This window comes from Ursus maritimus, unplaced genomic scaffold (assembly GCF_017311325.1).
Source record: "Ursus maritimus isolate PB19 unplaced genomic scaffold, ASM1731132v1 scaffold_20, whole genome shotgun sequence".
Classification (NCBI taxonomy): domain Eukaryota; kingdom Metazoa; phylum Chordata; class Mammalia; order Carnivora; family Ursidae; genus Ursus; species Ursus maritimus.
The window spans coordinates 1,831,359-1,847,997 of NW_024424453.1; the positions used below are offsets into that span (position 1 = coordinate 1,831,359).

The following is a 16,639-nucleotide window of genomic DNA, read 5'->3' on the forward strand; positions in this document are numbered from 1 at the left end:
GACTTCCTGCTGAGTGTGGAGCCTGATGTGGGGCTTGATCACAGGACCCTGAGATTATGACCTGAGCTGAAGTTAAGAGCTGGACGCTTAACTGAGTCACCCAGGTGTCCCCAGAAACAGAATTTTAAATTTTATTTAATTGTAATAAATTTACATTTAAATTAAATAGTCCCATGTGACTAGTGTGCACCATATCACACAGTGCAGCTCTAGGTCTCTGGCTCTTAACTATACAGTAAAATCACCTGGAGATTTTTTTTTTTTAATGTATTGACTTAATTTGTCTGTACTATACCTAAGATCTGAATTTCAAAAAATTTCCCAGGTGTTCCAATGAGCATGTGGGATTGAAAACCACAGCTCTATTATATGACTGAAGTTGGTAAAAGAAAAGCATTTTGGAATAAAGGGTATGGGTAATATTTCCTCAATTAGTGAAACATGCTTATCTTAGCACCAAACTTTTTCAACCTAGAAGAGGTGAATTATTTAAAATTTTATTACATGAATGAATGACCACAGATTTGCTCACCAAATTCTAATGTAGGGACACTAAAATCATGTAGAAAGACTAGGAAATGTCATTTTTAAGAGTAAACAAATTGATCTTCAACAATTTTTTTTTTAATTGGGACAAATATTTCTTTAAATTTACCCTACTGGAACATAATTTTGAAGCACAATTATCCTCACTTTTTATCCTCAGCTAACCTCATTCTATCATAAAAATATAGATATTAAAACACAAAAATACTGAGAATTGACTGGTAATCTTGTTGGCAAAACTTACACATTTTGAGATGAAACTATGTAGTTTAAGGGAAATTGAAAAAAATTTCTTCATTGAGGTAGTAAATTGAACTTCTGAAACACAGTTCACGGTTCCTAACACACTGTGAGATGCTTAGTAAATTTAAGGAAATGTAGGTAAATTTCTAAATAGTTGATATACAAAAATAGGGAAATTTAGGGATATTTAAAATATATTTTACTCTTAAATAACAAACGTTATGAGGAAGATATCAGTACAATCTTCCAAAGAACATTTTTTAATTTAAAGTAATAATACATTTCTTTAAGAGTGTTAATTTTGCTCCTATTCATAAACTGTTCAGTAAAAGTTTCAACCACATTTGTTATTTAAATTAAACAGATTAATAAGTTTTAAATGTTGCGTTAAATAGCTCAATTTACTCATAGCCCTAGACTTTTCATGTGTTAGGTATTTTCTTGATATTTAATTGATTCAGTTATATTAGAAAAGTTGAACTTTCAGAAATTTTAGAAATTAAATATAGTCTATATTTTTAAAAACCTTGACAAATATAAAAAGACACTATAGATAAATTACATTTACATTTAAGCAAAGGATGGATAGTAAAGACTTTTTATTTATCATTGGGGAAAAGCGAAAGGATTAAAAACGAATTTTTTTTACTTCAAGTTATCTATCCAGACTGTAGCATTTTATTGTTCCTTTTTTTTTGACACAGCTTGTGTCTTTCAAAACTGGTTCATATTTGACATGCAACTAGTTCTTGCTACTGTCCTTTTCACTAAACATGCCATAAACAAGAAAAACCAAAGAAAGAATACAATGAGTGGGCTCAGAAACAGGAGATAAATAATCAACTTGAGAAACTGTTGTTTTAGAGGAAGGACCTTGGATACCAGTGGCCAATGAAGTTGCATATGTAAATCCCATACAAAAACTTACGGTCTTCAATAGGTCTCTTTCTCTTATTTAAAATTCAATGTTGAACTGAAACAAAGCCTATGCTTCAAATGTAGGAATAAATACACTTTAAAAACTACCTCACATTGTGTGTTCAAATCTCAGACAATTATTCAAGGATTATATAACTATATATTCCATATTTTCAACTTCAACAATACCTTGAGTGACTTTAGAGACTATTATATATTTTTTCATGAGAGAAGATGCAGAAAAATAAAAATCTTTGTCTCCCTTTGGAAATTCTCCCTTTGGTGTTAAATATATAAGTTTTAAGTAAACGCCCCAGATTTTTGTAATCATAATTTAGAATGGAATAAAAAAATCAGTAGATACAAGTTATTTTCTTAGATATTCCTATAGACTTTTCCCCCAATAATTTAAAGTATTTTTTTAAAGTTTTTAAATTCTTTTAAAAAAATGCTAATGCAGGCAACTGTAAAACACACAATAAAAATACTTCCTTAACACAACATTACAATCCTTTCTATAAGTTAGATTTTCCAAAATCAACTGGTAAGACAGGACAAGCTGTCCTCCAGGTGAAAAGTGTTTCTTAAAATTAAGCTATATTCATTATAACTAAACCATTTGTTAAGTTGGAACGTGTCAAAAATATTTGGAGAATATTTATAGTGATGGGATTTTTAAGTTATATCTTTAGTGGCAGCAAGTGATTTCTCAAAAGTTTTGTTCTCTTAAGTACTCTGTGAAGGGTTACAGAGGAGATTCTTCTAATGCAAGAGGTCCTTAAGAGAAAATTTGTCATGAAAATACTTAACACAGAATTCTTCCCAGTCAGAAATCTAACAAGGCATATGTTCAGTTATTGATTTAAAGCCTTATTTTCTCATTATATATAGTAAAAAAAATTTGCATACAGCAGGAAAAAAAAGAAATTCTTTAAGAATATGTATTTCTTGGAGGCACCTGAGTTTTTCAGTTGGTTAAGCACCTGCCTTCTGCTCAGGTCATGATCCCAGGGTCTGTGTTGGGCCCTCTGCTCAGCAGGAGCCTGCTTCTCCCTCTCCCTGCCACTCTCCCTGCTAGTACTCTCTCTCTCACTGTCAAATAAATAAGTAAAATCTTCAAAAAAAAAAAAAAAAAGTATGTATTTCTTGAATGTGAACACATTAAGAATTTGGGACAACTCTATCTTTATAAATAGTTTTTGCATTAATTAAATAAAATTAATTTTGTTTGCAAAGTAACTAAACTTAGAATATACATATAGTTTTAGATTTATCATCAGTTTTTTATTCTCTATATAAATAATCATTCATTTCTTGTTAAATGTCAGCAAATATATGTGATGTATGTTAAATATATTAATGCTCCTAAATAGACTATATCCTTTATATTTATTGTAGAAAACAAAGCAATGAAAATAGCTTTCTTATATGATCTTTTTAAAGATGGGCATCGTTCAAGTAGGAAATTTTAAGTTAGCAAGTACAATATGGTCTTTATTATTAATAGATGGTTCAATTTACCATCTTATGTCCGTTGAAAACACTTTTAGTTTCCTGTAATTTTGATTTGAGATATTCATTAATTCAAAAATTTCTTGAGCTACTAGTATATGCCAAGCAATGTACTAGGTACAAAAAATACAAAGAAGATTAAGACATCATATTTAACTTCAAGACTCTCAAGGTCTCACTGAAGAAACTTTATATATAAAGAAATCAGTACAAACACTGTGGTCCAAAATGATTTAAAATCTGCCTAATTAGGTATTTGAAGTATTTTTTCCTGAACAGTTCTGTAGTCCTTATTCATATGCAATTTATTTTAAATAACATAAAAATAAACACTTTACTTCCAATTAATAGTGGGATATTTTTCTACTTTAGATGCTCTTATAATATCATAGAGCAAGAGATGCAGATAATATAAAATAATGCATTATTATATTATTTTTAGCACTAGAATATGTTTTAAAATGAATAGAAAGTCACTAAAGTCTCTTCAAAGACTGAGGAGGGGAAAAAAAGAAAAAAAAATATGATATAATTTGTAAAATTCATTCTGTTGACATCTAGCTTTGGATAGATTCTGTGCTTGAGATAGAACAACTAGTTTTATTTTTAACACCCAAAAAACCTCGCTCCCTTTAATCTACCGTCTAAAACAGTATTATAGCAAAGATTCTCTGTAGAGTGATACAGAGATTAGGTGTTGACAAGTTATAATTGAGAAGGATTGGAGCAATCAATAGTTAGAGCCTAGACCTTTATTCAAGAGAACACAGTTAAGTAGACTAAAATGAGTTCATTCAAGAAACTCAAGATATGATTAGTTAGTTGCTTTGATAACTTCAGTAGTTGACTTAACTTGAATTCATTGAACGAATAAACAAAGGCCACTTAGCCATGTCAGTCTGGTAAATGTTGGAAGGGAAGAAAAATGTCCTTATGTCTGTAAATATAATGAAAGAAGACTCACTTATAAAGAGCTAGTTGTAGTAAGAAACAACAAAAACACCGTAAACACACACACACACCTTTTTTTAATGAGGTGCTCATAAGTAGAAATATCTGAAAAGACCTCATGTAAAAACTCTCCCTCTATCTTAGCGCATTGCAGAAGACAACTGGCAAAAGAGGAATTGTTATTTGTCGTTCGACATATCCTACTGGTGGACAATGGGGAGGACATTGGCTTGGAGACAACTACGCACAATGGGACAATTTGGACAAATCGATCATTGGTATGTGAGTCACCATCTATATCATTACTCTCTCGAGTTTCCTTTTAGGTATTCACTTTTGTTGGTACTAGTTCATATACCTTATAAGTCCTTTTCAGAAACATACTTTTTGCATCATATTTTTTGACAAATAGCGTGATGAAAAGACAGTGGGCTAGAAAGTAGGATCTGGGATTCTTTATATAAGAAACTAATGATATCTAACTAGTTTATTTTGAGAAAATAATGTCATCCTTTTTGGTCTCAGTTTCCTGGGAAAGGGCAGGAACTGGGAAAGATTACATCTAGAGCTGATAATAGAAATGGGTAGAAATTCTAGATTCTAGGGAATAAGAATACTGATAGATGCTGAAGAATGAAACATTTCGAGCCAAATTTTTAAAGAGTCTTTTGACAATCATTGGGTAAAGAGTAAATAAGACATTATTATTTTAAAGGGGAAATGGATACTTTTCTGTTTCAGATCTAGTTTTAAAAATTCTTTACTGTTTATATTAGGATTCAAGGAAAACAATCAGTATTTTAGAAATATTACTTTAAAAGGAGAGCTGGGATATCACATGAATCCTATATTATTGAAGTGATCTCAGATGATTCTATAAATAAGGATAATTTTTTTCCCAAACAATGAGACCTATTGTTAAATAATTACATAGATAACCTTTTATTTTTAAAAAAATTAAACCAAATACCACTTTTTTTCTCATACTATAATGTATTTATAACCATTTTGTGCTCTAAATATACCATCTTGAAAGTGACAAAGAAGCATAGTGTCTTATTTCTATAAATGTCATCAACACTATAACATAAAAAACTTGAATCCTGGGGAGCCTGGGTGACACAGCGGTTAAGGGTCTGCCTTCGGCTCAGGGCGTGATCCTGGTGTTATGGGATCGAGCCCCACATCAGGCTCCTCTGCTATGAGCCTGCTTCTTCCTCTCCCACTCCCCCTGCTTGTGTTCCCTCTCTCGCTGGCTGTCTCTATCTCTGTCAAATAAATAAATAAAATCTTTAAAAAAAAAAAAAAACTTGAATCCTGTTAAGAGGAAATGATAGAAAGGTATATTAATAATCTGAAAAATGTTTCATTGGAGTAGGTTATTAGAAATAGGACATCTTCATAAAATAGAAAAAAATCAAATATCAGAATATATGAAATAGTAGCTTTCTAAGTTTTTTCCTGATTTTTTTTTCAGGTATGATGGAATTTAGTCTCTTTGGAATCTCATATGTAAGTAGTTCTATTCCTTTTATCTTCATAACTTATAGAGATTAGGAAACAAACCATTAAAATTAAACATCACAATATATTTTAGAGTGGAGCAGATATCTGTGGTTTCTTCAACAACTCAGAATACGAGCTCTGTGCCCGCTGGATGCAACTTGGAGCGTTTTATCCATATTCCAGAAATCACAACATTGCATTTACTAGGGTATGTAGTTACCTCATCTACTCTCATTCCTTTCCCCCACTAACCTTAGAAGTTTTTAAATAAAATTCACCCTCTGAGCTACAGGGAAAGGGAGGGAAAACCAAATGGGAAGAAATCAGAGAGGGAGACAAACCATGAGAGACTCTGGACCCCGGGAAACAACTGAGGGTTACAGAAGGTAGGGGGGTTGGGAGGATGGGGTAACCAGCTGATGGGTATTAAGGAGGGCATGTGTGGTGATAAGCATTGGGTCTTCTACACAACTAATGAATCGTTGAACACTACATCAAAGTCTAATGATGGCTAATTGAACATAATAATAATAAAAAAAATCATCCTAAAAAAAAAAAAAAGAATTCACCCTACCAGGCTGATTTTCAATGCATACCTTGAATGAACGTCTTTACATTTACTGAGGACATCTGAGCCCATTGCTTTGAGAATTTTCTGATTTGGGTTACTTTATACTTTGGTGTTTAGAACTTGGTTAGCTGACATACTTACTGCTGTTCTATATAATTTTGGAATAGCCAGGGGGGAAAAAAACCACAAAAAACTGCTTCCTTAACTTCTTCCAACTGAGACAGAACAATAAAAAATCAGCTTCAAACTAATTAGAAGTGGAAAGTCATTTGAAATACTAGTATCATGATGTGTTTGAAATTGAGCAAATTTAAAAGGCAAATGTTGAGACAATGAGTTGAGAAATTGAGAAAAAAAAAGGAAAAGTTATGAGAGCTAATTCTTGTGTGGTGGCACAGCTTTCCATGTTACTAAATTGTCTGAAAGAAATTTTTGAGAAAGAGAGGTTACAGTTTTAACAATTATGGAGACCTATGTATCATTAGAGGCAATATCTAACTAAGTGCCAAATTTTGTGACATTGACTTTTAGTGAAGTATAGAGGAAAGACGAATTATCAAAATGCACCTCATGGAAGAGTTGTAGAAGAGCTGGTCTTTGAAGGGTGGGTCCTAGCAGTAGTGACTGAGCAGTGGAGCTCGTCAGGTGCTGTGGGATCTTTGTGTCCCTCCTGGGAAGTTTTAGTTAGGATAAAGGGAAGGATTTATTTTAGAAAATGAAAACCTATATAAGGATAGAAAGCAGTATGGGACTACATTTTGGAAGAATTTGGAAGTTGGGCAATAGCATAACTTGATGGAATAGGAATATTTTAACAGGAAAACTTGCTGTCAGTAATGCAATTTAGGAAGCTATAATATTGGAAGAGTGGAATGAATCAATAAAAGCCTGCACAGGGATTTATTCAACAAGTATTTATTAACAGTCTACTATTTAATATTTACAAAGTCCCTGCCCCGTGATTCATACAATGTAGGCAGGATAGAGATAACAGGCAATTATGTGTGTGTATGTGTATATGTATATAGGTATAGTCAGGTATAAATAAATGCATACGAGGGAAAATGATGTAACCAAAGTGATAGAGATTTATGGGGACTCAGTTTTAGAAGGAGTACTTAGGGAGGTCCTCGTGGATGAAATGACTTGAGCGTTAGAGTGAGACTTGAGTGAGGCACAGCAAACAAAACCGATGTAAGGATGTGGAAGAGAATTCAGGTGGAAGCGGTAAGTGAAAGACTCCAAGATGGGAAGGGGGCTGGAGTTTTGGAGAAGATGATATGGAGGAAAGAAAAACTGAGGAAGTATTTCTAAATAAAAATCTATGGAACAGAAGCCTCAACTTAAGTTTGATTATGAGGTAGTATAATTGAATTTAGGGATGTATAATTTAGAATTAAGTTCTACTGTATTGTTAAAACTGAAATAATGTCAGTGAAGTCAGTAAGCAACAGATATGATTTTTACCTCTTATTCTTTTTGGACTTTGGAAGTAGTAACAATAGTATCAGTTACAGCTTACTAATTTTGAACCATTTTACTTTCAAGATTTTGCCTATTCTAACATTATTACATATACCAGTAATAACAGTCATCATTCAAGTTTTCTTACTACTGAAATCTGAAAAAGTTGGCATCTGCATAGATAGGGCACAGTTCTTAATATCATCATTCCCGTTGATATCAGCAAAAAAATTCGAAAGTATTGCCCCCTGGAGTTATGTGGCAGCCTGTTTGTTCCCTAGTACAATTAAATATAAAATACTAATTACCTTCCCTATTATTTTTTAACCAGTAAGCGCAACATTTTTTTTTTTTTGAGAGAAAGAGAAAGAGCTGTGCAAGTGGGGGGAGGGGCAAAGAGAGAAGGAGAGAGAATCTTAAGCACAGAGCCTGATGTGGGGCTCCATCGCTTGACCTTGAGGTCATGACCTGAGCTGAAATCAAGAGTTGGATGCTTGGGGCCCCTGGGTGGCTCGGTTGGTTATGCATCTGCCTTTGACTCAGGTCCTGACCCTGGGGTCCTGGGATCAAGCTCCAGCAAACAGCCTGTTTCTCCCTCTCCACCTGCCCCTCCCTCTACTTGTGCTCTCTCTCTGTCAAATAAAAAAATAAAATCTTAAAAAACAGTTGGATGCTTAACCAACTAAGCCACCCAGGTGCCACGCAACATTTTTTAACAGGTTTTAATCTTTCCAGTGCCAATTTTCATTTTTACCTCGAGTTTATATTCCAGAGCAGACTAGGGCATGTCTTTCTTTCTTATCCAGCATTAATTAGGTCCTCTCTTTCTCCTATCCTATTAATCCTTTAATATCATAATTTATCCATTTCTCCTGAGAACACACACGTAGTGGTTACCATGATGGGCTCTACATGTCTCTGTTTATTTCAATCTACTTTTGTACAGCCTTTCATTTCTTTTCCAGTCTTTTCATCCCTACACTGATTATGACCGTGATTGACAATGTAGTTGCCACCTATTCAAATGTGAACTGCTCTTTACATATGTTCATCTAAACTAAATCAAGCTACGAGTGTAATTTGCATTTTTCTTATTAAAATATTATGTTTTCTCTCTCCATCATATGAGATAGAAATATTATTGTGTAAGATTTTTGTGATTTTTGTAAAGAAAGTATACAGCACATGGCAGTGAATGAATATTATTTTCTACTTTTTATTCTCCAAATATGTATTTGAAAATTATGGTGTAAACAAGGACAAGAGCTTATGACTATTTCATTCTGCTTTGTTTCAGAGACAAGATCCTGCTTCCTGGAATGAAACTTTTTCTGAAATGTCAAAGAATATTCTAAATATTAGATACACTCTATTGCCCTATTTCTATACACAGATGCATGAAATTCATGCTCATGGTGGCACTGTTATTCGACCCCTTTTGCATGAGTAAGTAGAAATTCTTTTTTCTGCCAAAAAGAGATAGATTTCATTTAATTTACTCAGTAATCTCATATAGTGTAGAATATTTGAAGTTGGAAACATTTTTATTGCTATTTTAGTATACATTTTGGGTTAATGAACGTTTACATAAATAAATATTAATAAACAGGATGATATTAAAAATTAAACATTAATCAGTTATTGAAAAGTAATAATTTTTGGGACGCCTGGGTGGTTCAGTCATTAAGCATCTGCCTTCGGCTCAGGTCATGATCCCAGGGTCCCGGCATGGAGCCCCGCATTGGGTTCCCTGCTCAGTGGGAAGCCTGCTTCTGCCTCTCCCACTCCCCCTGCTTGTGTTCCCTCTCTCGTTGTCTTTTGCTGTCAAATAAATAAAATCTTTAAAAAAAAAGTAATAATTCTTAGAAATAATAACTATATACCCAGTGTTTAGATTTACATACCTTATTATATTGAATATTTTAAAAATGGAAGCAAGTAATATTATCTCTGTATAATGATTTGATTAATTGAAGTTTATAGCAGTTAAGTAAATTTACTGTATATATATATATATATATGTATATTTATATGCCTGACTGAAGAAAACCACCCCACCTCTTCTTGGAGATGTGTTATAGAGTACCCTAGAACAGTTCTAACATTTTTCTTAGAAAATTGTTTTGGATTCACTCCTTAAAGCTCAAACTGATATATGATCAAATTTAAAACTCTATTCTATAGAGCATAATTACAAAAATTTTAGCTTATTCTAATTTTAAGGCAAATACAAGCTAATTCTTACTATTGATGTCACACATACAAAAAAACAACACAGATTCAAACAAAAATACGAAAACCTTTGAAATAATCAAACTTACCATCTGTGTGCCCTGTATTACCAGAGCAATTGAGTGAGGTGATTTGTTAGATTGCATATTTGATAAATCAGTAAAATACACAACATGTATTTACTAAATTAAACAATAGAATGCAAGGCAAAATGACAAAAATAATAGGTTGATCAATATGCCATCTGTTCTGATGATAGGGTCTTAAAAAATAATGGGTCTTCCTAAATTCCCATTATCCTCCAGTTACTTTATTAATTTATCTACCATAATCCATTCTTTATTTCTGGTAAAATTTTATTATTATCTTGCCTCTCTTATTTCCAGAATTTGCCCCTTTGTCTTCTCCCTATTTACTACTCAGAAGAGTCAGAGTGTCAGCTCTGGACTGAATCCCCAACCAGAAACATTATTATTAACTCCGCAGACTCTTGTCCTATTGAGAACATCTGGGCCTTTTTTTTCCCATGGGAAGTCCATGAAGCAGTAAATTCAGCCGTCCACGTTGGCATGAATCTCAGTTTGTAGAAAAGTGAAACAAAAACAAACAAAAGAACAAACAAACAAAAATGTGCAGTTCTGTTTCAGTTAGAGAAAAAATATGGATATTTAATAGTGACCGTGAAGAATAGATTTTGGTGTTTCCAACCATTTGTATTTGAAATTCAGAAATACATCAAATGCACTATTCAGGGAGCTCTAATTTAAGTAAGATAAGCAAAATCTTTTGTTATTTTTTTGCTCATTTCTTTCTTTCCTCCCTCCCTCCCTCCTTTCTTCCTTCCTCCCTCCCTCTTCCTTCCTTCCTTCCCTCCTTCCTTCCTTCCTTCCCTCCTTCCTTCCTTCCTTCCTTCCTTCCTCGTTTTCTTTTTCTTTCTTTCTTTCTTTCTTTCTTTCTTTCTTTCTTTCTTTCTTTCTTTCTTTCTTTCTTCTTATTATGGACTCCGGGAAGCAAAATCTTTTTGAATTACCGAGTCAAGATTCTTATAGCACACTTGCCTCACAATTCTCTTCCAGAGTATTTATAATTTTTGCTTCCTAGTTTGTTGATCTTCTACTAGGCAAAGTTAATATTTGTACCTCTGTGAATTCTCTTAGAAGATTTCTCATTCAATTGGCCTTATACAATTCTCTGTATTTTGTCAGGAAGTTTAGTTATAGTCTACATTAACTTATAAAGTATTGTACTACTTATTGAACATTAAAATCCAAGTGATAGAATTGTTTTTGATTTGTTTATAGTTTGGTTTTCACTTCAGTCCACAAAAGTCTATACTGCAAAATGTGATTTGAACGATTATCTTATGGTATTCAGGAGAAATGAAGTTCTTTGATTTAATTATTTGTAAATATTTTGTCAAGGTTCTTTAATGACAAGATAACCTGGGATGTATTCAAGCAGTTCTTGTGGGGTCCAGCATTTATGGTTACCCCTGTGTTGGAACCTGTAAGTCCTATCACATATTTTTGTTCACAAAATATTATTTTCCTTGGCCTATAATTTCTTAATGACTGTATCTTTAAATTTCAGTATGCTGACACTGTACAAGGCTACGTCCCTGATGCTCGGTGGTTTGATTATCATACAGTAAGTGGTTAGGGAATTCTGGGGAATTGACTAAAAGGATACGAGTAACAATTTGATCCTAGCCTTTTCATTGGTGACATATTTGGCTTACTTTACACTTAAGAAGAGTAAGATATTGCTTGCTAATCACAGCTGAATCAAATTAACACACAGTGAAAGAGAGTTAATTTATTCTGCCATAGTTTGTTATGGAGTCATTGATTTATTTTACTGAATAAACATAGCACACATTGTACACAAGAAGGTCATTGTTCTGTATCAAATATGCAAAATTGTCATTAAAGGTAATATAGTCCTTCCAAGAATAATGTATATGACAAGTCAGGAATAACTTTTGTGACCTTTCAAAACCCACACATTTTCTTCATGAGAGCATCACAAAAACAAATAGTGGTGAGTTACTTTCAAAGCTATTAATAACTAAGAACTAAGTACATACTTTAAGTAACATGATATCCTGAGTACGTGCTTGAGTTTTTATTAATTTTTATATTAAGCATATCAATTGATAAACTTACACCAATATTTTTGTTTGATACATCAAACACCAATATTGCTGATGATGCATTTCTTGCCTTTTATGTTTTTACTACCAACCTTGTCATTTCCAGGGCCAAGATATTGGTGTCAGAGGAGAACATCATGTATTTAACACTCCTTTATATACAATAAACCTACATGTCCGTGGCGGTCACATCCTACCATGTCAAGAGCCTGCTAAAAACACATTTCACAGGTAAGTGAAGTGTTTACAAGAGCTCAGATTAAATTTTGAGATACATCATGCTAGAATTGTCAAGAACTGGGAAGGTTCTGAGATTTTACCCTATTTCCAAGTGAACAATTTAGTCTGCCACAGTGTCATGGGTGTTGGGTAAGAGACAAAGGTCTTTCTTACTCTTGGCATAGCAAGAGACTTAAATTTCATGTTTGCTTCAGTTTTCCTTGTCACCAAAGTCCCGTGGGGATGACATGGAGAGGACTGGGCAGATGCTGCACGTGTAGGAGGTTTGTGTCACAGCTAAGGAACTCCAGGCTTAGGCACTCAGTCCTTTATATTGGGCTGTAAGCAAACCTGTTCATTCTTCGCTTTCAAGGGGACTTTATCTTAATTATACTGGCCAGTAAAAAATTTTTTAAATTAATTTAAAAACAAACACTGCCTTATCTTTCGATACTGTTTGCTTTAAAAACATCCGTTAAAACATAATTCATCTGGGTGAATTATAAAATATAAGCCACCTGGGTGGCTCAGTCAGTTGGGCATCCAACTCTTGATTTCCGCTGGGGTCATGATCTCAGGGTCATGGGATCAAGCCCCACATAGGGCTCTGTGCTCAACAGAGAGTCTACTTGGGATTCTCTTTCTCCCTCTCCCATTGTCCCTCCCCACCTGTATGCAAGATATGCAGATATTTGAGACTCATGAAAAATTGTCTTCCGACATGATATTCCTCCGAATACTAAGAAAGTTTCCCAGATCAAGATAGGAACTAAAAGTTCATGTCTTCTATATAAATATGTGAAGATATTGACAAATGAATGTCTTGTATTTTGCGTGGCTGCCTTACCTAAGTACTCATCATTTTTGATGCCTCTGACATGTGGAAAGAAATATTATTTACTTCACCGAAACATGATTTCTTAAATGAACCTTTCTATAAACTTTAAGCAAATATTTCTCAGAGAACTTCTCTTTCCTTCCACCTTTTCTCTTCCCCTTTTCTACCTCCCTCTCTCCATCCTGTGAAATATTTCCCAACTCACTGTAGTCTATGAAAATGTAGATATCCATTGACAATATCACTGCTTCTTCAAACTACAAGTCCACTGCTGTCCACAGAAGAACCAGACCTGTTTTTTAGCAGCCTTGTCCCATATAAAGATGAAAGATAATTCATATTAATTCATATTTTCTACACATTACTATTCATAACTGATGATCTGGCTAAGACCTTCTCTTCTTTACCCTAAGTACCCTACCTTGTATTCTCTCCCTCTCTCAGCAATATGTCCAACCTACTAGGGATCATGGGTTCACTCTGTCTTTTCTGACTGATGTAAGAGTAAATCCTTTTACCAGAGTGTCTATTTTCATTGCTTAGATTCCTGGCTTAGACATTCAGATTCTAGAGGACTCAGTCTCTGTTCCTCTTCTCTTCTTATGCTGTCTCCACTCATTTGGTGATCTATGTGCTGACTGACCCATTTGGCATGAATGAACTTTTTCTATCTCCTGGAATGATCCAGATCCATTTCTTTCAATATTCTACCCTGATATCAATTAAAGAGGAAAAAAACAATTATATCTGAGAAGTGAGGGCTTTGTGGAGGAGAACATCTATAAATTGGACCTTGAAAAATCCTTTTTCTGTAGGAGACAGAGAGGCCATTCTGTGTGTGTGTGTGTGTGTGTGTGTGTGTGTGTGTGTGTGTGTGTATGTGTGTGTGTGTGTAGAGGGGTAAAGTAAATAGGATATCAGGGTTAGATATATAGATAAGGTAGAATGTAAACTGTGAAATACTTTTTAATCTTAAGCTTTAAATATGTTGGAAAATTGTGAGTTAAACCAGATTTTTAATGTTGGTAATTTTTAATAAAATTGTGAGTTAAACCAGATTTTTAATGTTGGTAATACTTATCTTTTACCCTAGTAACTATGAACTAAAATAGATACATACATATAAATATATGTATGTATTCATGCTGAGACATGATAACGTCTTTACATGGAAAATACCAAGTTGCTGTAGAGATTTGAACTCTAGATGCTCTGGATATTTTAGGGAACTTCCATGGCAGTACAACTTCCAACATTTGTGTTTGGAAAAGGCAATTATAGCTAAGCAGAATTTGTCTGAGAGATCCTTCCTTAGCAATAGGAGGCTGTCAAACCAAATCACTCGTACAGTGAGCAAGGACGCAGGTATTTAGTTCACAGGCACAAGCTTGGGAGGTATTGCCCATTTCAAGGACAGAAATTACAACTTGCAGGCTACTCTTCACATTCTTATTAATAATTTCCAATGATGACTCAGTGATTTATGTAGGGAAATGTGAGAAAGGCTTAAATTATAATAGATAAAAAATGCTACTAATATAGTTTTATGTTTAATGGTCAGTGACAGGATTAGCAGAGAGAATAATAAACATGTCAATAAACTTAATATGGTTTTAACCATTAAAAATGAGCCCCCATTTGATCTGTTAAATAGGTGATCTCTTGAGATCAAAAGACATGCATGATATTTTCTATTAAATATGAAGGATTTTATGGTTTACATCATTCCCAGTCACTCATTATTAAGGGAAGGCCTTTAATTTTCTTTGTCTAAAACATTTTGTATTCTCCTTACTTGATATTCTCATTTTTTCCCTTTGGATATTTATATGGGTGCTGTATCATAACTAAACATATGCTATTCTACAAATGTAGGTAAAACTATATTTCTTTTTTTTTAGTCGACAAAATTACATGAAGCTCATTGTTGCTGCAGATACTAATCAGATGGCACAGGGATCTCTGTTTTGGGATGATGGAGAGAGTATAGGTGAGTGTTCCATTTAGCAGATAAATGTAATTGATGGCATATGTATTATCTCACATTGCTTTTATGTGATCTACTTTTGTACTTTGGAAGCTGAATGAAAGGCTAGTAATATCATCCAAAGCTAAAGAAGCTTAATAATTAGCTAAATCAACTTAAAAACATAGTGTTCTGAACATCAAAGACTTTCCTCTTACCCTAAATATAGTTAATCCCTACGGTATATGTCTGAATAACTAAGAGATGTGTATAGACAGAGAATATATATTGATCATCTGCTACTCCCAGAAAGTAGCCCGTGCCATTCGCATGAGAGACATTCAGTGTGTGTGAGATCAGCTGAGCTGAAACGCCCCGTTCCCTATGCACATGACTAACTAATGATGCATAAAGGGTGCATCTAAAACATGAGATAGCCTAGAAACAAAACTCAACTTTGGCCTATTTGTTTTTTAAATTCAATATTTTTTTACATGAAAAGTCTAAGGATTTAAACTTAGATCTATGTTTACTCTGTGACTATTTCTTAAGACCAGACAGAACTGCTAGGCTCCCAGCAGTATGTGCTGTGCTGACCGTTGCCATCAGAATCACTTGTGGTAGTTTACTAAAGATGCAGATTCTGAGGACCATTTAATTTCCATTAATTGGGGGAGAAGCCGCGGTATCACCTTCAGGTGATTATTATGCTGTTAAGTAAACACTCGTTGTGGATTATGTTTATTGACTGTGTCATTAACAGTGGCACTCACTAGATGGGCGTTCCGAACATTCTCTTACCACAAGCGTTAGTCATAAAAGTTAACATCTGGGTGGAGCTGATGTTCCCATGGGGCAGTTCAGTGCAATTTAAATAAATTATCTGCAGAAGAGAGATTTTTCATTACTAGCCAAGACATGTATTTTTCATCTTTTTAGGTAAATCATAGTTAATATGTTACAACTCTAAGAAATGGGAATCTGTTTATGAGTAAATAAAGTAGATCAGAAGGTTGATACAAGAATCATATAGTAAAAAGCAAGACTCTTAAAAACAAAAAGCCTTTTCCTAGTATTTTGTGATTTAAGGTGAAGAATCAACTGCTATGTTGAATCCTGTTAAAATCCTGTTTTTAGAGTCCTGACCTTCGTTAACATATTAACTAGGGTTACACAAAGTTTGCAGCCTTTCTCACCTGGGCCCAGCAGGCTGCACTTTGAATTTGCCTAGTGTCCCAGGGTTGTAAAGTTGAGTTATGCATAATTTGCATCCTTGTCTTGGAACCTTTGAATTTACCTATCCAATAAATTGAGTTAATTCATTTGAACAGCAAGGGAGACAACACTTCTCTTAGAAATTTTTCTCCAGTTCTCCCTGTCAAACTAAGATACAGATAAAAGAACTTGGTATGACCTTTATCCTATTAAAGTTTCATGGCAGATTTTATTTTTTAATCACCGGAAAGTAACAACACACTTCACATATTTATTGATGATCTCTCCATGTAAGTATACAAAATT

At 33.8% G+C, this 16,639-nt stretch overlaps 1 protein-coding gene across 1 annotated transcript in view; it reads left to right on the plus strand.

Moving 5' to 3' along the window:
- Positions 1-16,639, plus strand: part of SI (sucrase-isomaltase) — an 87,846-nt gene that overhangs the window by 65,597 nt on the left and 5,610 nt on the right. Inside the window, exons 37-44 of the mRNA XM_040636582.1 lie at positions 4,315-4,448; positions 5,648-5,682; positions 5,768-5,884; positions 9,009-9,157; positions 11,365-11,449; positions 11,534-11,590; positions 12,202-12,326; positions 15,054-15,142. Of these exons, the coding sequence (XP_040492516.1) occupies positions 4,315-4,448; positions 5,648-5,682; positions 5,768-5,884; positions 9,009-9,157; positions 11,365-11,449; positions 11,534-11,590; positions 12,202-12,326; positions 15,054-15,142 (791 nt within the window). The remainder of the gene's footprint in view (positions 1-4,314; positions 4,449-5,647; positions 5,683-5,767; positions 5,885-9,008; positions 9,158-11,364; positions 11,450-11,533; positions 11,591-12,201; positions 12,327-15,053; positions 15,143-16,639) is intronic.